The sequence below is a fragment of the Entelurus aequoreus genome, linkage group LG20, assembly GCF_033978785.1.
Source record: "Entelurus aequoreus isolate RoL-2023_Sb linkage group LG20, RoL_Eaeq_v1.1, whole genome shotgun sequence".
NCBI lineage: Eukaryota > Metazoa > Chordata > Actinopteri > Syngnathiformes > Syngnathidae > Entelurus > Entelurus aequoreus.
Genome location: NC_084750.1, coordinates 37494850 through 37520097, shown reverse-complemented (window position 1 = coordinate 37520097; position 25248 = coordinate 37494850). Strand labels below are relative to the sequence as shown.

At 38.0% G+C, this 25248-nt stretch overlaps 1 protein-coding gene across 2 annotated transcripts; it reads right to left on the bottom strand.

Annotated features, from left to right (window-relative positions):
* Positions 1-4563: 4563 nt before the first annotated feature.
* rnf115b (ring finger protein 115b) lies at positions 4564-24095 on the bottom strand. 2 transcript variants are annotated; one of them, XM_062030060.1, is made up of 9 exons: positions 23786-24095; positions 19358-19416; positions 19236-19293; positions 18936-19159; positions 14899-14967; positions 14740-14818; positions 12478-12571; positions 8732-8847; positions 4564-4979 (listed from the first exon to the last, which is right to left on the bottom strand). In XM_062030060.1, exons 1-9 carry the CDS (start codon positions 23864-23866, stop codon positions 4869-4871), a joined length of 891 nt encoding a protein of 296 aa, XP_061886044.1. In that variant the 5' UTR covers positions 23867-24095; the 3' UTR covers positions 4564-4868. The 2 variants fall into 2 exon arrangements, with proteins under 2 accessions (XP_061886044.1, XP_061886045.1); XM_062030061.1 differs by having other exon boundaries at positions 18948-19159.
* Between the last annotated feature and the right edge of the window lie 1153 nt (positions 24096-25248).

The following is a 25248-nucleotide window of genomic DNA, read 5'->3' as shown; positions in this document are numbered from 1 at the left end:
GACTAGCAATTTGAATTCCCCATTGGAGGAATGCTGGTCGACGCAACATTAGAGATGAGAAAACGTACTTAAGGTTGTTTATTGGTCGTCTCCGCAGTGAAGTTACTGTGAAACTGAGCACACAAAGGAAAGGAAAGGTGCACATACATATAAGAATCATGTTAAATCAACTGTACAGTTTGGTGTATACTGAAAAAAACAAAAAACAATCATACAGGGTAAAGGTGGGCTCTTATGTCGCTAGCCTGATGCTACCATACAATGGACGAGCCATTGACAGGCTAACTAGATTGTGCGTTGCCACTGTTTTAAACGTGTTTAACAAAAGAGATTTTAACAGCACAAAACTGACATAAAACAAATGCATTTATACTTATAGGCACAGTCACCAAATTCTGTGGAAACCAATTCACAAACGTCCTGTGCTCACCGTCCACGGTGATTGCTGAAGCATGCGCCCCGCGCTTCTTGTGCCCTGTAAAGTCCTGTCATGATCCTACATACACTAAAAAATGTAGGGTTTAAAAATAACCACATTTTAACACAACTGCTAGTTCAGAAAAGGACAAACCCCTTATTTGATTTATTTTATCTCAACATTTTGGTTTAATTTTTTCAACCCAACTTTTGCGTTGAACTATTTAACCAACAAGTTGAGTTATGATAACTTAATGTAGGGTTATTCCCAACCCAACTATTGGGTTACGCAATTTAGCGCTTCATGATCCAATAGTTGGTTAAAAAAGATACATTTTACTGCTGGTTTGTCCTACTCTTTCCCGACTGCTCATTAAAATAATTTTTATTCCATTAAAATATACTCAGAAGCAAGATATGAGTGACATTTTTTTTCCTTTTTATTAGAGTCCTATACAGCATGCTCAAATATTTCCATGTACATAAAATGTGTGATTGTAAATGATGTCAATGAGATTAATCCACAAAAAAATTCCCTTCATGAAAAAAGTAACTTTTTTAATAAAAAAATAAAAGCCTTTTACCCAAAAATGCATTACTCATTGAAAAACAACCCGAAAATGGTTCATCATTTTGAAAACCCAGAAATTGAGTTAAAATAATACCCTTATAACCCAAAAAGTGAATTGCTCTTCATAAAAATAACTCCAAAATGTAATCCAACACTAGCAACTCATAAATCAATCCATCCATCCATCCATTTTCTACCGCATGTCCCTTTTGTTCTCAAAATAATCCAGCATTTTTTAGTGTGCATGATATGGTTATGTTTCTTGTATTTTGTATTATACCCTGCCCGGCGCTTTAATTTTTTGTGTTATTATTTCTTTCCAGATGCTGCATCGCTGGCTTTTGTGCATTCTATCTTTCAAGTGTTTCTGCTCTTCACCTCCATCTGCATTCCTGTTTTTTTTTTTTGTCACCAAATACATTTTTAACTGCACTTTGCCTTCAGTCTCTGGGTCACGTTGCAAGGAGCGCTGCCAGAGTGTGACAACGTTGCTTATTAACACCTTTGTGAGTCACTGATGGCCGAGTGGTCAACTTGATTTACGTCCTTTTTATCAAAGCTTTTCACTATAATCCCACAATATTTTTTGCATAACCCGGCTCACCAACCAAACTTTACCTTTTCACCTTTAAAGGTGAAAACAAATTTGTTTACGTGCGGTTTCACTCACTTGTATTCAAAAAATAATTGAGGTAGCACGGTGGTCAAGTGGTTAGCATGTTCGCTATGTGTGTGGGTTTTCTTTCAGGCTTCGTCCCACATTCCAAAAACATGCATGTTAGTTTAATTGTCTAGCAGTGATTCTCAAACTGTGGTACGTGGGCGCCATCTAGCGGTACGCCACAGAATCACTTGATTAAAGGACAGTGTTTTATTTTCCTATATCTTAACTGTGTAATTACAGTGGCCAAAATATTAAATATACTTGTTAGGCAAAACCTCTGCCTTGTTTGTCGTAAAGGGCAACTGCACTTTTTTTCCCATTTTGCCTATTGTTCACAATCCTTATGAGAGACAAGAAGACAAAACATGTACTTTTTTGTATTCTATTTAGCAATAATCGGCTCTTTTTATGTGGCTAGCAATGCAGCTAATGGGATAAATCTATTCTACCTCTGAATCACTTTAAAAATGCACCTGTAGCAACATTGTTATAGTAAAAGCAAACACAAAGGAACTTTTTCCAGGGTACTAAAACATCGACATGCTACCGTGTTGGCTCTCTGATGATGCAATTGTTGATGACTGAAGTGCTGATATCATCCAAACCGTTTGGTCCAGCTGGCCTTGGACAATTTTACCGGTTTATTTTGGGTAAGCGCACCATTTATGTCGGCATAGCTTGGCTCCAAGTTCCACATTACACTGTGACCAAGTAACGCTGACGTCACTCTTTCGACTTCCGTCTGCTCCAATGTTTCACCCTTCCTTTGTGCTCACTTCTAGAAGCAACAGTTCATCCTCTGTAGCTTCAGCTTCAAAAAGGTTGTGAATCCTGATTTGTCCAAAAATAGTCGTCTTCGTTGTCTGTTACCAAGTCTGCCATGATTATTACACACGCGCGTTTTTTTCCAGAAGTAGGAACACACATTTGTTGCCGGAAGTCAAAAGTGCGTTGCAATGGAAACGGAAATAAATGCGCTGAGAAAAGAAGTTCCAGCAATGTTTAAAAAAAAGTCTGGAGCTAAAGTCAGAGAAGTTTCTTAAGCACAAAAATTATGACTAAAGTGGTGAAGCTGTATTTTTTTGCATTTTCCTTTTATTGACAGTTTAGTTAAGAAACATTTCATAACATTATTATTTATTAACTTAGAATGTGTTTATTTTAGCACTGTGCAAAAGTATTTTTCATCAGTTTGTATTTTTTCAGTACATGAGTTTTATTTTTATTTTGCAGCATTTTTGATTAGTACAGTAGGGAAAAGATTAAAATGGGGGTGGATCTCGCGTGAGAGGAAGAGGGGCGCTTAATCATTTTGCAATGCAGTCTGCTAAAAATGATGGAAAGCGCCACTCTACATAGTAACTGATGCTGTGGACAAATTTGAAATTGCCACAAAACATATTTTAAGATAAGGTGGATAGTGCACTCCCACAATTTGTCACATTCTATGTTGTCAGGTAAACGGCGACGAAATTTGGACATATGAATCCCCTTCCGACTGTATTTGTTTTTGTAATCAACCCTTACTGTCACGGCCCGGGCGCACCCCAGTGCGCATTCATCTGTGCGCTGGGCGCACCTCCAAGAGCGCACCTCCAAGAGCGCTCCTGCGCGCGCCACTTCGGCTGCAGCCGGCAGTTGCTTTCCATTTGCAATCAGCACACCTGTCACTGATGAGCTTCCTGGGCTTCTTAAGCCAGTGCAAACATGCGTTCCGGGCCAGAACGTAGCGACCTGCTCCTGTACAGTAAGCCGAAAATCTCTAAGCTATATGCACACACACACTCTCTCTCTCTCTCTCTGTTTCTCCCCCTCCGTGTTCATTGGTCTCGTGTCCCCTTGTCGTCTTCCAGCAGCATTCCGCTGTGCGTCTCGTCTCTCCATGTTCTCCTCTGGTTCCCTGGCTGCCCCTCTTGGATATCAACCTCCCGCCTGGATACGGACTTTGACGCTTCGCTCCTGCCCTTGACCTCACGCCTGCCCTTGACCTCCGAGCCTGCCTTGCCCCCTTCTGGACTTCCGCACCTCGCTCAACACTTCCGGTAACACACTACAGATACTCGCTACACATGGTCACACTCATACACTACCATTCAAAAGTTTGGGGTCACATTGAAATGTCCTTATTTTTGAAGGAAAAGCACTGTACTTTTCAATGAAGATAACTTTAAACTAGTCTTAACTTTAAAGAAATACACTCTATACATTGCTAATGTGGTAAATGACTATTCTAGCTGCAAATGTCTGGTTTTTGGTGCAATATCTACATAGGTGTATAGAGGCCCATTTCCAGCAACTATCACTCCAGTGTTCTAATGGTACAATGTGTTTGCTCATTGGCTCAGAAGGGTAATTGATGATTAGAAAACCCTTGTGCAATCATGTTCACACATCTGAAAACAGTTTAGCTCGTTACAGAAGCTACAAAACTGACCTTCCTTTGAGCAGATTGAGTTTCTGGAGCATCACATTTGTGGGGTCAATTAAACGCTCAAAATGGCCAGAAAAAGAGAACTTTCATCTGAAACTCGACAGTCTATTCTTGTTCTTAGAAATGAAGGCTATTCCACAAAATTGTTTGGGTGAGGCCAAACTTTTGAACGGTAGTGTACACCTTTTGGATTAGTCACACTACATTCTATTATATATATATATATAGAAATAAATATAGAGTTAATCGACACTTCTTCCCCTGTACACCGTAACATTTACTAAACCTTGATAATAATCTTTGTGATTAACACATGGCTGCATATCATTTGACACGGTTCATCCTGTTAAACTTGAAGTAGGTTAGATATGATTATTGACGAAAGGTCTATGATAAAAGGTTAAGAACGTCCATGTGATTTTTGAACAGGCGCCTGCAAAATGTACAAATAAAACCAATAAAAGGGACAAGAAGTGACCAGAGCGTTACTTTAATAATTGCTTTACAAACAGAAGAGTGTGATTCTGCTTGAGATCAGGTGGAAAATATGAACAATGTTCCCGTCTTATCCAAAGTCATTATTAATAAGTCTTGATTACCAATCTGTGAAATCCAGGAATCGTAAAAAAAACTGGCTGCACTTGGAAACACGAGTGCTTTATTGTTGTCGTCATGTTAAGATGACTGCTGAGCAATGTGGTGTGTAGGAAACAAGGACTCCTTGGCAAAGATGTGCAAAAGAAGTGACAGTTCAAGGAGGTAGAGAATTTTTAGATGTCTTGCCTCTACTGATGCTCTGTGCTGATGAAGCGACCTTCTGGAGACGGTGACGCTTGGGGGAGCAGGCTGTTGTCCACACCTTCCAGGCTTTTCCGGCACACTGGGCAGGTGTCGTGCTGGGAGCGGGAAGGAGTCAGCAAGCATTGTTAGCTTTTCAAACCGGCGACAATTGACGGTCACAAAGTCCGCATTAATGAATACCGTATTTTCCGCACTATAAAGTGCACCTAAAAACCTCCAATTTTGTCAAAAGCTGACAGCGACCATCGACGGTCACAAAGTCCGCATAAATGAATACCGTATTTTCCGCACTATAAGGTGCACCTAAAAACCTCCAATTGTGTCAAAAGTTGACAGTGCACCTTATAATCCGGTGCGCTTTATATATGGACCAACATTGAGCCACAACAAACCTAAACTTCATTTTCATAAAGTTTAGGTCTCGCAACTACGGTAAGCAGCCGCCAACTTCATTTTCCTCCGTAGAAGAAGAAGTTCTTCTTCTACGGTAAGCAGCCGCCAACTTCATTTTCCCCCGTAGAAGAAGAAGTTCTTCTTCTACGGTAAGCAGCCGCCCCCGTAGAAGAAGAAGCGTGCGGTGCATGCTGGGATATATCAGTGGCATCGCACATCACTAGTGGGGAGGACACTGCTGAGAAAAAAGAAGTAAATGATATTTATTGAACTACAAAAGGAAATCATCAAAAACATGACAGTGTGTAGTCGACTTGGTGAAGCATTTAACATCCAGGCAAGAATGTTAAAATAATACCTAAATGACGGACATTTATGCATTAAAATACAAAAAAGCTGCTGATGGTGTGTTTGACAGAGAAGCGACTGGAAGGAGATACTGTAGAAATCCACTCTCCAAGGTAATGCTGTACATTATAATTACTTCATAATACTACTGTAGTTAGTGATACATTCTATTGTATTGTTTTTATACAATTTCCTATCTAAAATATTGTTTTTTTTCAAAGACATACTACTTGTTGAATTGTACCAATCAAATTGATTCCAATTCATTTCAATGAGAGACGATTTGGTATACAAGTGTTTTGAGTTAAGAGCTCCGTCACAAAACCAAATAAAATCGTAATTTCAGGTACTACTGTAAAGACCAGTGGTTCTCAAATGTTTTTCACCAAGTACCACCTTAGAAAACACTTGGCTTTCCATGTACTGCCATAATGACCAATATTAAAATACAGTAGCATAGTAGGCCTAAGTATTGATTAAAAACAAGGCAGAGGTTTAATATAACAAGTATATTTAATGTTTGGCCACTGTAACATTACACACAATGCACAAACATCATCAACAATGACACTCCACATACAATACATATTTATAGACTATATCTTTTGGCGTAACACAGTTTGAGAATCACTGGTATGGACGTACCTACAGTCAAATTACAAGATAATTTTTAAAGATTTCTAGCATACTAAAGCTGTGGTAAAATAAAAACGGTTGGTTACATAGTAGTCGATGGTCAATCTAACATGACAGGGGAGGTACATCCTCACTTCTTGGGATGAAAAAATCTCTTATTTTCTTAAGTAAAATTTATGAATTTGCACATTCCCTGATCAAATACGAAGCAGAAACCTGACATGAGTTTGCCAAAACAACATTTTTATTATTATCCGTTATCCATTCAAAACACTGCAGTCATTGTCTTTATGATATTTTGTGCTAATTTGTCATTGAATAGAGGCATGATGTCTAAATGAATGCTTGCTAAGAATTGAAGCGAACATTATTTGATCGTTTAGTAGGGGTGTCAAAACAAATAGATTTTCGAATGAATCGCGATTTTTATTTGTAACGATTCTTAATCGATAAAAAAATAATCGATTAAAAAAAATATATATATACACTACCGTTCAAAAGTTTGGGGTCACATTGAAATGTCCTTATTTTTGAAGGAAAACACTGTACTTTTCAATGAAGATAACTTTAAACTAGTCTTAACTTTAAAGAAATACACTCTATACATTGCTAATGTGGTAAATGACTATTCTAGCTGCAAATGTCTGTTTTTTGGTGCAATATCTACATAGGTGTATAGAGGCCCATTTCCAGCAACTATCACTCCAGTGTTCTAATGGTACAATGTGTTTGCTCATTGGCTCAGAAGGGTAATTGATGATTAGAAAACCCTTGTGCAATCATTTTCACACATCTGAAAACAGTTTAGCTCGTTACAGAAGCTACAAAACTGACCTTCCTTTGAGCAGATTGAGTTTCTGGAGCATCACATTTGTGGGGTCAATTAAACGCTCAAAATGGCCAGAAAAAGAGAACTTTCATCTGAAACTCGACAGTCTATTCTTGTTCTTAAAAATGAAGGCTATTCCACAAAATTGTTTGAGAGACCCCAAACTTTTGAACGGTAGTGTGTATATAATATATATATATATATATATATATATATATATATATATATATATATATATATATATATATATATATATATATATATATATATATATATATATATATATATATATATATATATATATATACAGTACAGGCCAAAAGTTTGGACACACCTTCTCATTCAATATGTTTTCTTTATTTTCATGACTATTTACATTGTAGATTGTTACTGAAGGCATCAAAACTATGAATGAACGAACACATGTGGAGTTATGTACTTAACAAAAAAAGGTGAAATAACTGAAAACATGTTTTATATTCTAGTTTCTCCTTTTTTTGTTAAGTACATAACTCCACATGTGTTCATTCATAGTTGATGCCTTCAATAGTCATGAAAATAAAGAAAACCCATTGAATGAGAAGGTGTGTCCAAACTTTTGGCCTGTACTGTATATTAAATCTGTCCTGTTCAGTCGCTCAGGCAAATCATATTGTTGATGTAGATGTCCATATCTGCTGTCAGATTCTTTAGAAAAGAGAAGTGTTGGATACTTCTCGTCATGATCTGTTACTCCAGACCATGCCTTATTTTGAGTGTCTTGGTATTTTGCTGTGAGTAGTGTTTTAGTTCCTGTCCTGCACTCTTATTTTGTAGTTTTTACTGCCTGTTTTCTCGTTTCCTGCAGCAGCTTCATGCCTTCCTTTGACCTCTAGTCCTCGCACCTGTTTTACGTTTGTAATCAAGACTTTTTAAGTTGTGCGGATGCTTTCTTTCATGGTCGTGGAATTATTCATTCAATGGTCTTGTCAAATCCAGATTAATTTTGTGGACGCTGTCTGCCGTGCATTCATTCAGACGTCTATCGCAAGTTTTTGCTATTGTCCAGCGTTCTGTTTTTGTTTACTTTGTATGTAGCCTGTTTAGTTTTTGTTGTGCATAGCTTCCCCTATGCTTTCTGAACACTTCCCAGTTGCTCTCACCTTTTTGTTTTGTCATTAAATACTTTGTACCTCCAAGCTGCCTCCTCGGCTGTCTGCATTTTTTAAGAATTGTATTTAAACAAAGCCAGTTTTCTTTTAAGTAATATAAACATTTATCAGAGCTGTTTATCTATTTCATGGAGGAATGTAGTCAGTCATAGAACTGTCAGCCAATGTTATTGAAAAAGTATTGATTTTAAATCGAGAATCGGTTTGACTCGAGAATTGATTCTAAATCGAATTGTGTGGTGCCCAAAGATTCACAGCCCTAACGTTTAGTGAGCTACTCAAATGTAACTAGCTGCACAAGGTACCATACATGTACCTTTATGCTTCATATTAACATTTTTATTCTATTTTTTATTAAATTGTTGTGATTTTAGCACATTTCCAGTAATTCCCTTTTTATAAATTAAAAAATAAAAATCCTGAGTTTGTTGTAAGATCGACAGTACAGTGCATGACTAAAACTTTAGACCAGACCCAAAGCCCTCCTTACCAGCTCTAACCAAGGTACTATACATTCACTGTGGAAGTAATGGAGGCACGGCAGCTTCTTGACACGTTCTCCAGATGAATACTCCTCCCTACAAACTGTACACTCCAGTCTGCACTCTGCAAGACAGCAGGAAAGAAAGTTATGGAAGCGAACACTTGTTTGTGCGAGTGTGATCATTCCCAAATTCTATTTCCTTGTTCTGTGTTTGTAACAGAACAGATAATAAATAAATATACATAAGTAAACACATACATAAATAAACATTATCTAAAAAAAAAAAAAAAAGGTTCAAGATGTTCATAATTGTTCTGTGTACTTTGTGAACACTTAAACTCTTAAATTGAATCAATAGTGCTTTGTTTGATTTATTTGCTTAATCCATCCCATAATTAAATTCTACATACGGATATGCTAAAGGTCTTAAGTGTTGTACGTGCATAAAAATATTTTCAATTAGATTTGCCTGTGTTATATTTCTCCTCTTTTGTTGAGAAGAATAGTTGTACATTCTTGGGTAGCAAGTTATAGTTTGCAACCTGAGGGTTCCTGGTTCGATCCCCAGCTTCCACCATCCTAGTCACGTCCGTTGTGCCCAAAGATAGGTGTGGTGCCAAGCTTGTGGCATCGTATTAAAAAAAGAATTGAAGCTGTAATTGATAAATATTTATGTACAAGTGATTTTTTATTTTTAATACATTTGCTTTCCGAATGTACTGTATGACAAACATCACCTTTTTTAAAATAAAATAAATCAATAAAAAGTACATGAAATAATAAATGGGACTATATGAACGTCCTAGCAGTTGGCATCCTAATGACAGCAGACATTGTACAGTAAGTGATATTTTATTATGTTTGTTGGCTCTAATAAAGTCTGCAGGGAGCAGAAATCAAGTAATAAAAACAGAAAAAAAACAAACGTGATGCGTTTTTTAATATAATGCGCCGAGTATGCCTAAAGTGATGAAAATACGTAGATAGTAAATGTTATTAAAAATGTACATGTTAATACATTACATATATACTTACATCATATAAAATCCTAATAGAGGTGTTTGGATGTTTTTCAAGGGCTCTATAGGCAGAATTGAACAGCTCATATAGGCTCCATTGTAAGCAGATTTTTTATCACATTTATTTAATATTTAGAGTGCATTAAAAAAAAATTCTACCCGTCGGCATGTCTTTCATAATGATTGTGAATGATAGGATAGGTAAAATTCCAGACCAAGACCAAGTCAAAACTTGTGGCATGCCATGTGGGAAACAATGAAATGTTGTCTTTCATAAAATAAATCAATAGAAAGAATAAAAAATAACCACGTCAAAACCTAAGGCAGGGGTCGGCAACCCGCGGCTCTAGAGCCGCATGCGGCTCTTTAGCGCCGCCCTAGTGGCTCTCTGGAGCTTTTCAAAAATGTATGAAAAATGGAAAAAGATGAGGGGAAAAAATATATTTTTTGTTTTAATATGGTTTCTGTAGGAGGAAAAACATCGCACAAACCTCCCTAATTGTTATAAAGCACACTGTTTATATTAAACATGCCTCAATGATTCGAGTATTTGGCGAGCGCCGTTTTGTCCGACTAATTTTGGCGGTCCTTGAACTCACCGCAGTTTGTTTAAATGTATAACTTTCTCCGACTTTCTAGGACGTGTTTTATGCCACTTCTTTTTCTGTCTCATTTTGTCCACCACACTGTTAACGTTGTGCGTGAAGGCACAAAGGTGAGTTTTGTTGATGTTATTGACTTGTGTGGAGTGCTATTCAGACATATTTGGTCACTGCATTAATGCTAGCTAATCGATGCTAACATGCTATTTAGGCTAGCTATTTGTACATATTGCATCATTATGCCTCATTTGTAGCTATATTTGAGGTCATTTGGTTTCCTTTAAGTCATCTTAATTCAATGTATATCTCATGACACTATCTGTATGTAATATGGCTTTTAATTTTTTGCGGCTCCAGACAGATTTGTTTTTGTATTTTTGGTCCAATATGGCTCTTTCAACATTTTGGGTTGCCGACCCCTGACCTAAGGTATTCTCTCTCAAAAAAGAATGAATTATATAATTAATGCGATCGCTCCTCACCAGGTAAGATACCTTTTTATAAAACAAATTGTAGAAAAACTCTAATTCACCAAGTCAAAACCCACGCGTGACGCTTGCTTAAAGGCCTAATGAAATGAATTTTTTTTATTTAAACGGGGATAGCAGATCCATTTTATGTGTCATACTTGATCATTTCGCGATATTGCCATATTTTTGCTGAAAGGATTTAGTAGAGAACATCGACGATAAAGTTGCAACTTTTGCTCGCTGATAAAAAAAAAGCCTTGTCTGTACCGGAAGTAGCGTGACGTCACCGGAGGAAAGACTTCTCACAATTCCCCATTGTTTACAATGGAGCGAGAGAGATTCGGACCGAGAAAGCGACGATCACCCTATTAATTTGAGCGAGGATGAAAGATTCGTGGATGAGGAACGTTAGAGTGAAGGACTAGAATGCAGTGCAAGACATATCTTTTTTTGCTCTGACCGTAACTTAGGTACAAGCTGGCTCATTGGATTCCACACTTTCTCCTTTTTCTATTGTGGATCACGGATTTGTATTTTAAACCACCTCGGATACTATATCCTCTTGAAAATGAAAGTCGAGAACGCGAAATGGACATTCACAGTGACTTTTATCTTCACGACAATACATCGGCGAAACACTTTCGCTACGAGCTAACGTGATAGCATCGTGCTTAACTGCATATAGAAACAAAGGAAATAAACCCCTGACTGGAAGGATAGATAGAAAATCAACAATACTATTAAACCATGGACAGGTAACTACACGGTTAATGCTTTCCAGGCTGGCGAAGGTTTACAATGCTGTTGCTAACGACGCCATTGAAGCTAACTTAGCAACCGGACCTCACAGAGCTATGCTAAAAACATTAGCTCTCCACCTACGCCAGCCAGCCCTCATCAACACCCGTGCTCACCTGCATTCCAGCGATCGACGGTGCGACGAAGGACTTCACCCGATCACAGATGCGGTTGGTGGCCCGGAGGCAGAGGAAGTTAAGGTGAGTTCGGCGGCTAGCGCGTCTGCTATCCATCTCTGTTCTCCTGGTTGTGTTGCTGTAGTCCACCGCTAATACACCGATCCCACCTACAACTTTCTTATTTGCAGTCTCCATTGTTCATTAAACAAATTGCAAAAGATTCACCAACACAGATGTCAGAATACAGTGGAATTTTGAGATGAAAACAGAGTTTTTTGTATAGGATTCAATGGGTCCGTATACTTCCGTACCAACCCTTGACGTCACGCGCATACGTCAGCATACATAGAAGTTTTCAACCGGAAGTTTTGCGGGAAATTTAAAATTGCACTTTTATAAGTTAACCCGGCCGTATAGGCATGTGTTGCAATGTTAAGATTTCATCATTGATATATAAACTATCAGACTGTGTGGTCGGTAGTAGTGGGTTTCAGTAGGCCTTTAAGTAAACATGTGTCATATAATGTCACATCGCTCAAGTGAAGACAGCCAAACAAGTCTTCTTTCATGGCGCTGACAAAGTTGTCACTGAAGATTTAGTGGCACATCATTGCTCTATGAAATCGATTATATAGAAATATAATGGTAGCTGTAATATCATATGCTTACAAACAAGTTCCTGTTACTTGTTGTAATGTAACAGGAATAATATAATCACACATTGTGTCATGATAGGATTCCCACCTTTTTGCTCTTTAGAGATACAAACTGTGGGCAGGGATGAGATCATGTCCTTCTCAGCAGGGGGTGGACCTGTGTTCTCCAACTGTCCTAACAACTGGGGTGACAACAACAAACAGCTACACTTGTAAGACAATGGTACAAAACAAGAAGGTCCTGAAGGGAACAAGAAGAAAAAGCTGCTTTTGCACTTCATGTTGTTTTTTTTTTATGTGGACTGATTCAGATATATATGAATTAGATATCGTATCCCGATCAGGCCTCAATCATATTTGGTAAAATTCATATTCAGCATCTGCTGAAAGGGGTTCTTAAGCTTTTTGACCCCAGGAACAACTTTTCCACTACAAAGAGGCCAGGGGCCCACTCAAATATTAACACTGAATTACTAATCTTACTCTTGGTTTTAATTGTATTAAATAATCATATCTAACCGCCATTACAGTTTAGAATGTTGTCAAAATATATGAAACTATGTGTTAATCACAAAAATTATTTATTTAACACATAAACCTTGAGCTTTGGTCAGGCTGATTAGAAAAATAAGTACTAACCAAATATACTGCATAAGAAGGAACAAAAAAAAACACAGAAATAAAGGCACCGTTTGGAAACAATTAAGGTATGTAAATTAACATTTACAAAATCTTTCTGTGGAGGGGGCGTGGTCCGCGCATCTCCTGCGGGAAGGGCGTGTGTAGGAGCCGGCTACGAAGCAGCTGCAGGTGAGTGGATAACCCAGCTGGAACAGGTTGTCTAATCACCTGTCTCCTTATTTAAAGCAGCGTGAGGAGCCCAGGGAGGCAGAGGAGCCCGGAGAGACAGAGAGAAACGGAGCGTGAGAAGGAGAGAGAGAGACCAGACAAACAAAAAAGAAAAAGAAAATAAAACTCAAAATCCTGCTAACCAGACTGATTATTTCTGTTCACAGCGAACCCCGCAACACGACCTGTTACACTTTCTATGTAAATAACTGGTGGTGTGCCGTCAGGCCAGCAAGGCCTTCTCTGCTGGCCTAACATAACCAGAAATCATGATCATAACTAAAGATAAAAGTATTTTTTTATTTACTTTCCCTAAATATCTAAAAGTATTAATATTCTCTTCATGTCATATTATGCTCCTTCCAATGCTGTTGTTTTTAGTTTAGAGTTTGTATCCAATCAGAATTCAGCTAGCTTATGTTGCCATGCTGTACCAAATCTGTCCGCAGCCTTCAGAATCAACAATGCGGGCGTCTTTGCACTGTAAGCGAACGGACACATAGAGGTGATCGACAATTGTGATAGCCAATCAGATCACGAGTTGTTGTCAGTAAGGCCTTCTAGCTGGCCGAACGCTGTGATTGGATCACTCACTTGGGATCCAATCACAAGTTGCGAAAACAGGAAGTGGCACCGGAACCATACGAGCCATAGAAAACCACAGAAAACTCAACGGTACAATAACCACGAAGATAAAGTGTTTGTCTTATACTTAGTAATCCGCTATGGACAGCCGAAGCCAAGCAATGCAGGTTTAGCGAGCGGTGCGCGCTCCCGCGAAGGAAATACATTTACTGGCTTATAAGGCGCCGGATGGGTTCTACAAATTGTGAGTTCAAATATTTTATTTCTTTAATTTTTCATATTTAATTTGTTTTATAAAATTATTTTAATTCTGACAGTACGACGTAAGATATGTTTTATTTGCTGAAGCGGGTTTATTGAATGTTAATAAATGCGCCGAAAAATAGACCATTTTGTACACTGTTGGGGGGATTCAATGTCCAGTAGCGTGCAAGTGTGTTTCTGTGTAGTATCTCCAGCCGTGTCCTTGTGGTGACATAAATTACGGTATTTTGAGAGGTGAAGTTGGACTAAGTAGGACATCACTGCAACTTTTATCTGTGGCTCACAATGATAGGTAAAAGTTTATAAAAAAATTCAGTTTCCCTTTAAATTGCATACGCTAAGTTTTATAAGCCTGTTTTTTTGGCAGTCTTGTAGGTAAATTTCTACCATATATGAAGATATCCATTGACGTCACACGCGGGAAAAACGTCATAATTTGGGAATGAAGGAAGGCAAGATTGTTTTATAAATATCTCCACCATGCCTCCATGGTTTGATTTAAAATGTTCGGGGCTTATACAGTTTCCAAATACACAAAAACAGGTACCAATAGGTAAGAAAAGTTGGTTTTACATAATAGGTCAGACTTCCACGCGCATTTTTATAGATAGTAAACCCATCAGGCAGAGAACGGACATAAACAGACTCTGACCTCTGTGATGACTGTGTCCAGGCCTCCCTGACCCCACGCATAATCTGCTGGGTTGGAGTACAACTGCAGCATGCTGGAACTAAGATGGACACACAACACGAGGAGAAGACAGATGGTATGAGATGAAATCCTGAGTAAGAGATATGAAGTGAAACTTACAAGGCAACTGGTGCAGCACCCGGGTTTCTGTTGCTCGTAAACAGGTCGGCCAAAAACTGCTCCACAATCCTTGAAAGGGCAAAAACAGAACAGTGCCGCATGCATCAAAACTACACGTCTGGATGTGACGGAAGGATGAGCAAATCAAATGCTGTTTAAGGCAAATAAGGTAATGTTTTTTCTATGCAGGTAATTAATTTACATTGATTAAATTATATATTGATTGGTATAGAACTTCCATGTTTTATCATATGTATTGTTTTGATTATTTTTAGTAAATGCTATGTATTACAGTACATACAAATGTGGCACAAAGTATGCAAAATGTTATCAGTGAAGAGTACTGTTACTCAGATGTGGTAATGCCTTATTTGGCTGCACATTAATCAGATTTCAATGTAAGACAGAATGATGCACAGTGGGGGAAATAAGTATTTTGCTGTTTTAATGTTAACCCTTAAAACAAGATAAACAGACCAGAATATTTAGGGTAGATTTAACAAATCGAGACAGATTGTTCAAATAAGAAAATCCAGGAAAATAACATTGAAAGGTTCTACAATCATTTATAGGTATTTGATCCCAATACAAAATGTGAATAAAAGCACACAGAGGGGTCAAGACAGCACCTGGGGATAGGTTAATTGGCAACACTAAATTGGCCCTAGTGTGTGAATGTGAGTGTGAATGTCGTCTGTCTATCTGTGTTGGCCCTGCGGTGAGGTGGCGACTTGTCCAGGGTGTACGACGCCTTACGCCCGAATGCAGCTGAGATAGGCCCCAGCACCCCCCGCGACCCCAAAAGGGACAAGCGGTAGAAAATGGATGGAAGGATGGGCAGACTTGCCAACCTTGAGACCTCCGAATTCGGGAGATGGGGGGCGGGGTTTAGGTGGGCGGGGTTGAGGTGGTGGGTAGCGGAGGGTGTATATATATATATACACTACCGTTCAAAAGTTTGGGGTCACCCAAACAATTTTGTGGAATAGCCTTCATTTCTAAGAACAAGAATAGACTGTCGCGTTTCAGATGAAAGTTATCTTTTTCTGGCCATTTTGAGCGTTTAATTGACCCCACAAATGTGATGCTCCAGAAACTCAATCTGCTCAAAGGAAGGTCAGTTTTGTAGCTTCTGTAACGAGCTAAACTGTTTTCAGATGTGTGAACATGATTGCACAAGGGTTTTCTAATCATCAATTAGCCTTCTGAGCCAATGAGCAAACACATTGTACCATTAGAACACTGGAGTGATAGTTGCTGGAAATGGGCCTCTATCCACCTATGTAGATATTGCACCAAAAACCAGACATTTGCAGCTAGAATAGTCATTTACCACATTAGCAATGTATAGAGTGTACTTCTTTAAAGTTAAGACTAGTTTAAAGTTATCTTCATTGAAAAATAAGGACATTTTAATATGACCCCAAACTTTTGAACAGTAGTGTATATATAGCTGTAATTCACTGAAATTCAAGTATTTCTTATATATATATATATATATATATATATATATATATATATATATATATATATATATATATATATATATATATATATATATATATATATATATATATATATATATATATACAGTTTCCCACACATTAATTTATTTGTGGCGGCCCGCCACGAAAGAATTAAGGCCGCCACAAATAGACTTTTTTGTCCTGTCCAGCTTCTCAGGCAAATCATATAGTTGATGTATATGCCCATATCGGCTGTTCAGATTTACTTTACAAAAGAGAAGTGTAGGATCAAGATTTTTGGAGGTCTTTGTTCAGTGGATCAGATGTTTGATGAAGCTTTGTGTCTATCTACCACCACTACTGTTTTCTGTTTATTTGTTACTGACTGTGGCAGGACACCTCTGCCTCTGTTTCACTTTATGTTGCTGGTAAATAATATGGTTGTAGTAGTAGGCTAAAGTTAAATTATTTAGTATGCACTAATTAAAGGGGCAGAGCTTTAAGAGACATTTTAGCTTTTATATTTTTATAAGATATATTTTTTGTAAGAACCACAATTAATAAATGTATTTCAGTGAATAACTTATTGTTCAAATCTGTATATAAATATGTACATAAAGTGTTGTAATTATATTGTAAAATGGATGGATGGATGGACGTTTAAAACAAAACTGTTACTATTAATTAGTATACATTTTGAGCCTTTTTAGAGAAAATCATATCATTGTAGTAAATTATGCAAATTACTCGATTATGTCATGGTGACCACGCCCATAGCCACGCCCCCGCCGCCACAGGTATCTTGGCAGTTTATGGGAAACACTGATATATATATATATATATATATATATATATATATATATATATATATATATATATATATATATATATATATATATATATATATATAAAATATATATGTCTCTTCTTCGTTCTTCTGCTTCGTCTCCTTCTTGTTGTGTGTGCAGTTGTGCACTGAGCTCCAAAAGCCGTAGATGTTATGTGACTGGGCCGGCACGCTGTTTATATGGACGAAAAGCGGACGTGACGACAGGCTGTCCTCACTCAGGTCCGCATACTGTCCTGGACAGGTTTCAGGTGAGAGAGGACGCTAAAGGCAGTGCCTTCTGCTTCGTCTCCTTCTTGTTGTGTGTGCAGTTGTGCACTGAGCTCCAAAAGCCGTAGATGTTATGTGACTGGGCCGGCACGCTGTTTATATGGACGAAAAGCGGACGTGACGACAGGCTGTCCTCACTCAGGTCCGCATACTGTCCTGGACAGGTTTCAGGTGAGAGAGGACGCTAAAGGCAGTGCCTTTAAGGCACTGCCCCCAATATTGTTGCCCGGGTGGAAATCGGGAGAAATTCGGGAGAATGGTTGCCCCGGGAGATTTTCGGGAGGGGCACTGAAATTCGTGAGTCTCCCGGGAAAATCGTTGAGCAAAATTTGTTATCGGCCCAGGCCGAGCTGTAGCATAGCGAAATGTGGAAAAAGTGAAGCATTAGAATACTTTCCGGATGCACTCTATAACGCAGACCTAGGCAAATTAAGGCCCGGGTGACGCAAAGAGCCCATTAAGCTTTTCAATCTGGCCCGCCGGACATCCTCAAATATTTTTTTTAGGTCTTTAAAATCGAAAACTGTAGCTGCCATTATGATGTGCAGTGATGTTTTAAAATTACAGTAAGTCTTGAACTATACAAAGTATTTCAGTGGTTGGAATCTGTGCTTTTGCATGATATACTAGTTACTCTGGTCATCTAAGTCACAGCAGCTCAGACGAGGCACCAAGCAGTGTGGGTGGGGAGGGTTTCCACAGAGTGTTTCCAGAGCAACCAGCCTGAAATGCGGGTGTCAGGGACAGACGCGGAAGGAGATTTTTACAAGAAAGTTCTAAAGCTTAGTGATGTATCAGATGTATCACATTGGAGGTGGGTTTTTTTTACCCTTTGCGTTCATATTTCGCTGTTTGTTGCATTTCGCTTGATTGTAAAATATGAAGATTGAGAGGGGGTGTGACGTTCTTATGTTGTCAATATTCAATGTTGTATCGTTTATAGTTAATATTGTAAATCCCACTTTATTTATTTACGTGTACATTCTGGGTGTCTCATTCATGAAATTTTTTTTTCATTCCACTCCGTTTTTTAAGGCGGTCTGTCATAACGTTTTTAGCATTCAATCAGACATGATTGTGAGGTTTTGTATTAGTGTTCCTAAAAATCAGATATACTGGCCCCCAGACACATGTTTTTCTCTAAATTTGGCCCACCGAGTCAAAATAATTGCTAGGGCCTGGTATACCGGGTCTGTGGGGGTCAGTGCCGGTTAGTCCAGGATTTTGGTAATTCAAATGTATAGCCTTTTTTAATATTATTTTTTCTGAATTTTTTTTTTTTACATTCTGTGCTTCTGTGTTAGAAAACCCCTACCATAAAATTCTGGCCTTTGCAAAAACAGCAGGATATTAAATACTTCTTCCCCAGTCTACCTGCACATCCATAAGTGAAATAAACAATACAATTCACTTGCTCTAAGCTAAGTGCATAAAATCATGATGATGTTGTCTACCATGTCACACACCCTTCCACTTCAGGCCTCTGTTCAGGCCGGGGTGACCTCTCCTCCTCAGGCTGGTAGAGCAACTGTAGTTCTCTGACCTCAGCATTGCCTGGTGATACTAAAGGGAGGCGACTTTGGCCGCGAAGTAACTGCTCGCTGTCGTCAAGTTCAGACTCTGAGGACGGCGGGTGCGACAGCAGAGCGGAGCGCTCCATAAACAGCAGCTGCCATAACTTGGAGGCACACCAGAGAAAGAGCGAGTCAAAGCCGAGGAGAAACACTGAAATATTATTAATATTGAAAACTTACCTCTGAGAACAATGTGTTGGAATCTTCACTGCGCTCTGATGGGCTGTTCTCCAGGAGTCTGTACATGAATATTGGTTTCAGTAATAGAGTAAAAAAAATTCAAACTGAAAAACGTTCTGTACCTGGAGTCGTATGCTACCTCCTCAATGAAGTCGGACTTGCAACTCGGGCAGACAAAGTCCTTGGAAAGAAATTATAAAAAATACACATGCAAATATTGATCATATTACGTAATTCATCATTTAGATCATCATGTCAGTATAATAAACAGGTGGGGGTCTTTTACCCAACAGCAGTCATTATCAGGTAACTATTAGGGGTAAGGCTTTCAAGGCTTTGATTTGTACAAATACATTTTAATTAATTAATCTTAGCTCCTGAATCGTAATCAAATACATATATATATATATAGTACAGGCCAGAAGTTTGGACACACCTTCTCATTCACATCACAACTGATGGTCCCAACCCCTGTGATAAAGCAAGAAATTCCACTAATCGACCCCGGTAAGGCACACCTGTGAAGTGAAAACCATTTCATGTGACTACCTTTTGAAGCTCATCGAGAGAATGCCAAGAGTGTGCAAAGCAGTAATCAGAGAAAAGGGTGGCTATTTTGAAGAAACTAGAATATAAAACATGTTTTCACATTTTTTTGCTAAGTACATAACTCCACAAGTGTTCATTTATAGTTGTGATGCCTTCAATGACAATCTACAATGTAAATAGTCATGAAAATAAAGAAAACACATTGAATGAGAAGGTGTGTCCAAACTTTTGGCCTGTACTGTGTGTGTGTGGGTGTATATATATATATATATATATATATATATATATATATATATATATATATATATATATATATATATATATATATATATATATATATATATATATATATATATGCACCCACACACACACTTTTTTGAGGATTCATGCTGCCTTTTGGCTAGTTGTTATGCTTTAGGTTACAAGCAAAAATTCTCCCCACCGCTAGTTGGCATAGCGAATGCCACATTGAACCCTGTCAGATCCGACCAAAACATCCAATTTTACTTGATAGCATTAACTTATGGCTCGAGATCGACATAACCTAGTTTTTCCAACAATGGGAACAAAGAAAGGAAGTGTAAAGTACAATGCAGAAAAGAAGGAGAGGATTCACTCAATTAAAGAAATAAATAATCCTGGTGAAGCACTTCAATATGTTCAATAATTATTTAAGCAAAATTTTTGCTTACAGAAATTAGTCCTTCTTATTTTTTTGGTAGTTTATTTATTTGGGATAACAAAGTTATTTACCTAGCAATTACAGTACAATGGTAAACAACATGGTAATGAGAAATACAAGTGTATATCCTTTTAAATGGTTACTTACATTATTGTTATACATTCTGATTACATTACATTATAAACCCGTTATAGTTTATATTGGTTATTTTTTCACATTAAAAAACTGAGTCTGTCTGAATAAACCCAAATATTTCTGAAAGTGAGTTATTACATATTGTTCTAATGTTTTGAGTTAACTATGAACAAACTGCAATTAATCTTGATTAAATATGTTTATCATTTGACAGTCCTAAATTTAACATTTAGGTTTGGAATTAACATTTAGGCTTGGATTTAAGATTTACATTGAACATCTAAATCTTAAATCTTGGCAAGAGATTTACATCTAGGACTAAATTTAACATTAAGCTTTAGATTTTAATTTTTGATTAAGGTTCAACTTTTAGAGTCAACATTAAATTTTAACTTAAATGTGATGAAAATTAGCTAAATGTGAGAAATACAGTACAGGCCAAAAGTTTGGAGACACCTTCTCATTTCAATGTGTTTTCTTTATTTTCATGACTATTTACATGGTATGTTGTCACTGAAGGCATCAAAACTATGAATGAACACATGGAGTTATGTACTTAACAAAAAAAGGTGAAATAACTGAAAGCATGTTTTATATTCTAGCTTCTTCAAAATAGCCACCCTTTGCTCTGATTACCGTTTTGCACACTCTTGGCATTCTCTTGATGAGCTTCAAGAGGTAGTCACCTGAAAGGGTTTTCACTTCAAATGTGTCAACAGTTCTGATGCCCTCCGTGACAATCTACAATGTAAATAGTCATGCAAATAAAGAAAACGCATTGAAATTAGAAGGTTTGTCCTGTACTGTATCTGCTAGAAAAGTGTGACTGAATGTTTACATTCGGCACCCCATACATTAGTGCTAAAAACCTATCTTCAGGCCAAACTGGAAATGTTATTTTCATGACTTGTGTAACTTTTTATGTCTTTAATTTAGTTGTGCAATTTCACGGTGGTATAACATTATTGTTATACATTCTGATTACATTACATTATAAACACGTTACAGTTTATATTGGTTATTTTTTCACATTAAAAAACTGAGTCTGTCTGAATAAACCCAAATATTTTTGAAAGTGAGTTATTACATATTGTTCTAATGTTTTGAGTTAACTATGAACAAACTGCAATTAATCTTGATTAAATATGTTTATCATTTGACAGTCCTAAATTTAACATTTAGGTTTAGAATTAACATTTAGGCTTGGATTTAAGATTTAGATTGAACATCTAAATCTTAAATCTTGGCAAGAGATTTACATCCAGGACTAAATTTAACATTAAGCTTTAGATTTTAATTTTAGATTAAGGTTCAACTTTTAGAGTCAACATTAAATTTTAACTTAAATGTGATGAAAATTAGCTAAATGTGAGAAATACAGTACAGGCCAAAAGTTTGGAGACACCTTCTCATTTCAATGTGTTTTCTTTATTTTCATGACTATTTACATGGTAGGTTGTCACTGAAGGCATCAAAACTATGAATGAACACATGGAGTTATGTACTTAACAAAAAAAGGTGAAATAACTGAAAGCATGTTTTATATTCTAGCTTCTTCAAAATAGCCACCCTTTGCTCTGATTACCGTTTTGCACACTCTTGGCATTCTCTTGATGAGCTTCAAGAGGTAGTCACCTGAAAGGGTTTTCACTTCAAATGTGTCAACAGTTCTGATGCCCTCCGTGACAATCTACAATGTAAATAGTCATGCAAATAAAGAAAACGCATTGAAATTAGAAGGTTTGTCCTGTACTGTATCTGCTAGAAAAGTGTGACTGAATGTTTACATTCGGCACCCCATACATTAGTGCTAAAAACCTATCTTCAGGCCAAACTGGAAATGTTATTTTCATGACTTGTGTAACTTTTTATGTCTTTAATTTAGTTGTGCAATTTCACGGTGGTATAACATTATTGTTATACATTCTGATTACATTACATTATAAACACGTTACAGTTTATATTGGTTATTTTTTCACATTAAAAAACTGAGTCTGTCTGAATAAACCCAAATATTTTTGAAAGTGAGTTATTACATATTGTTCTAATGTTTTGAGTTAACTATGAACAAACTGCAATTAATCTTGATTAAATATGTTTATCATTTGACAGTCCTAAATTTAACATTTAGGTTTAGAATTAACATTTAGGCTTGGATTTAAGATTTAGATTGAACATCTAAATCTTAAATCTTGGCAAGAGATTTACATCCAGGACTAAATTTAACATTAAGCTTTAGATTTTAATTTTTGATTAAGGTTCAACTTTTAGAGTCAACATTAAATTTTAACTTAAATGTGATGAAAATTAGCTAAATGTGAGAAATACAGTACAGGCCAAAAGTTTGGAGACACCTTCTCATTTCAATGTGTTTTCTTTATTTTCATGACTATTTACATGGTAGGTTGTCACTGAAGGCATCAAAACTATGAATGAACACATGGAGTTATGTACTTAACAAAAAAAGGTGAAATAACTGAAAGCATGTTTTATATTCTAGCTTCTTCAAAATAGCCACCCTTTGCTCTGATTACCGTTTTGCACACTCTTGGCATTCTCTTGATGAGCTTCAAGAGGTAGTCACCTGAAAGGGTTTTCACTTCAAATGTGTCAACAGTTCTGATGCCCTCCGTGACAATCTACAATGTAAATAGTCATGCAAATAAAGAAAACGCGTTGAAATTAGAAGGTTTGTCCTGTACTGTATCTGCTAGAAAAGTGTGACTGAATGTTTACATTCGGCACCCCATACATTAGTGCTAAAAAAACTATCTTCAGGCCAAACTAGAAATGTTATTTTCATGACTTGTGTAACTTTTTATGTCTTTAATTTAGTTGTGCAATTTCACGGTGTCACAAGACCCGACCAGCCCCCCCCCCCCCCCCAATTGCGTCTCTTTGCATGCTCGACAACCGGACACTGTGGGAGAAGCCAACAGTGGACCGGTGCTTCCAAATATGGTCACGCGTGTCAATCAAAACAAGCAAGCTCTCGGAAGTTAAATATTGCCATTTAGTATTGTGTGTATTAGGGAGTACGGTGTTAGTATTCCACATAAATGGCGATGGTACTTCAATGATAAAATAGTAAATTGTGTGAAAGTCATACTTATTTGTAAACAAATGTTAAGTACGCGTAGGAGAGCAGGTATTTTCGAATATTGACACTTAACACTATACTTACCGGGAGTGTGGGCTGTGTTTCACGCTTACAGCAATGACAGAAGAATCGGTGCAGAAGTGTCGCCGCTCCGGCCTCCGCCATCTTCCCCCCTGACGTTTGGATGCCCTTTTAAGGATAGTAGTAAATAGTATATTTAACACGCTGGTCGGCGAACAAACAGCCCGCCAATGTCTGCTGCCATCACGTCAGATAAAGTGACAGCGGTCGCTTCGTATCAGACGTCGTCTTAGCCGTGTCACTGAGCCGGACACGTCGCTAAATGTTCGCGTCGCGTTCATAATTGTTCTGTTGTAAAATAAACAATTGAGGCGCGAAAAAAGGACCGATGCGTGACGTCATCGCAGGTTGCAGTTCGCCTTAAGCACGGCAGGTGTCGCCAAATAACAAGGACAACATACACTATTTTGCCAAGTTATTTGGCCACCTGCCTTGACTCACATATGAACTTGAAGTGCCATCCCATTCCTAACCCACAGGGTTCAATATGATGTGGGTCCACCTTTTGCAGCTATTATATATAGGGACGGCGTGGCGAAGTTGGTAGAGTGGCTGTGCCAGCAATTGGAGTGTTGCTGGTTACTGGGGTTCAATTCCCACCTTCTACCTTCCTAGTCATGTCCGTTGTGTCCTTGGGCAAGACACTTCACCCTTTGCCTCTGATGGCTGCTGGTTAGCGCCTTGCATGGCAGCTCCCGCCATCAGTGTGTGAATGTGTGTGTGAATGGGTAAATGTGGAAATACTGTCAAAGCGCTTTGAGTACCTTGAAGGTAGAAAAGCGCTATACAAGTACAACCCATTTATCATTTATCATTACAGCTTCAACTCTTCTGGGAAGGCTGTCCACAAGGAATTTTCCACCATTCTTCCAAAAGCGCATTGGTGAAGTCACACACTGATGTTGGTCGAGAAGGCCTGGCTCTCAGTCTCCGTTCTAATTCATCCTAAAGGTGTTCTATTGGGTTCAGGTCAGGACTCTGTGCAGGCCAGTCAAGTTCATCCACACCAGACTCTTGTCATCCATGTCTTTATGGACCTTGCTTTGTGCACTGGTGCACAGTCATGTTGGAAGAGGAAGGGGCCCGCTCCAAATTGTTCCCACAAGGTTGGGAGCATGGAATTGGCCAAAATGTTTTGGTATCCTGGAGTATTCAAAGTTCCTTTCACTGGAAAACAACCCCACACCATAATTCCTTCCCCACCAAATTTCACACTCGGCACAATGTAGTCCGAAATGTACCGTTCTCCTGGCAACCTCCAAACCCAGACTCGTCCATCAGATTGGCAGATGGAAAAGCGTGATTCATCACTCCAGAGAAGGCGTCTCCACTGCTCTAGAGTCCAGTGGCGACGTGCTTTACCCCACTGCATCCCACGCTTTGCATTGGACTTGGTGATGTATGGCTTAGTGGCAGCTGCTCGGCCATGGAAACCCATTACATGAAGCTCTCTGCGTACTGAGGTG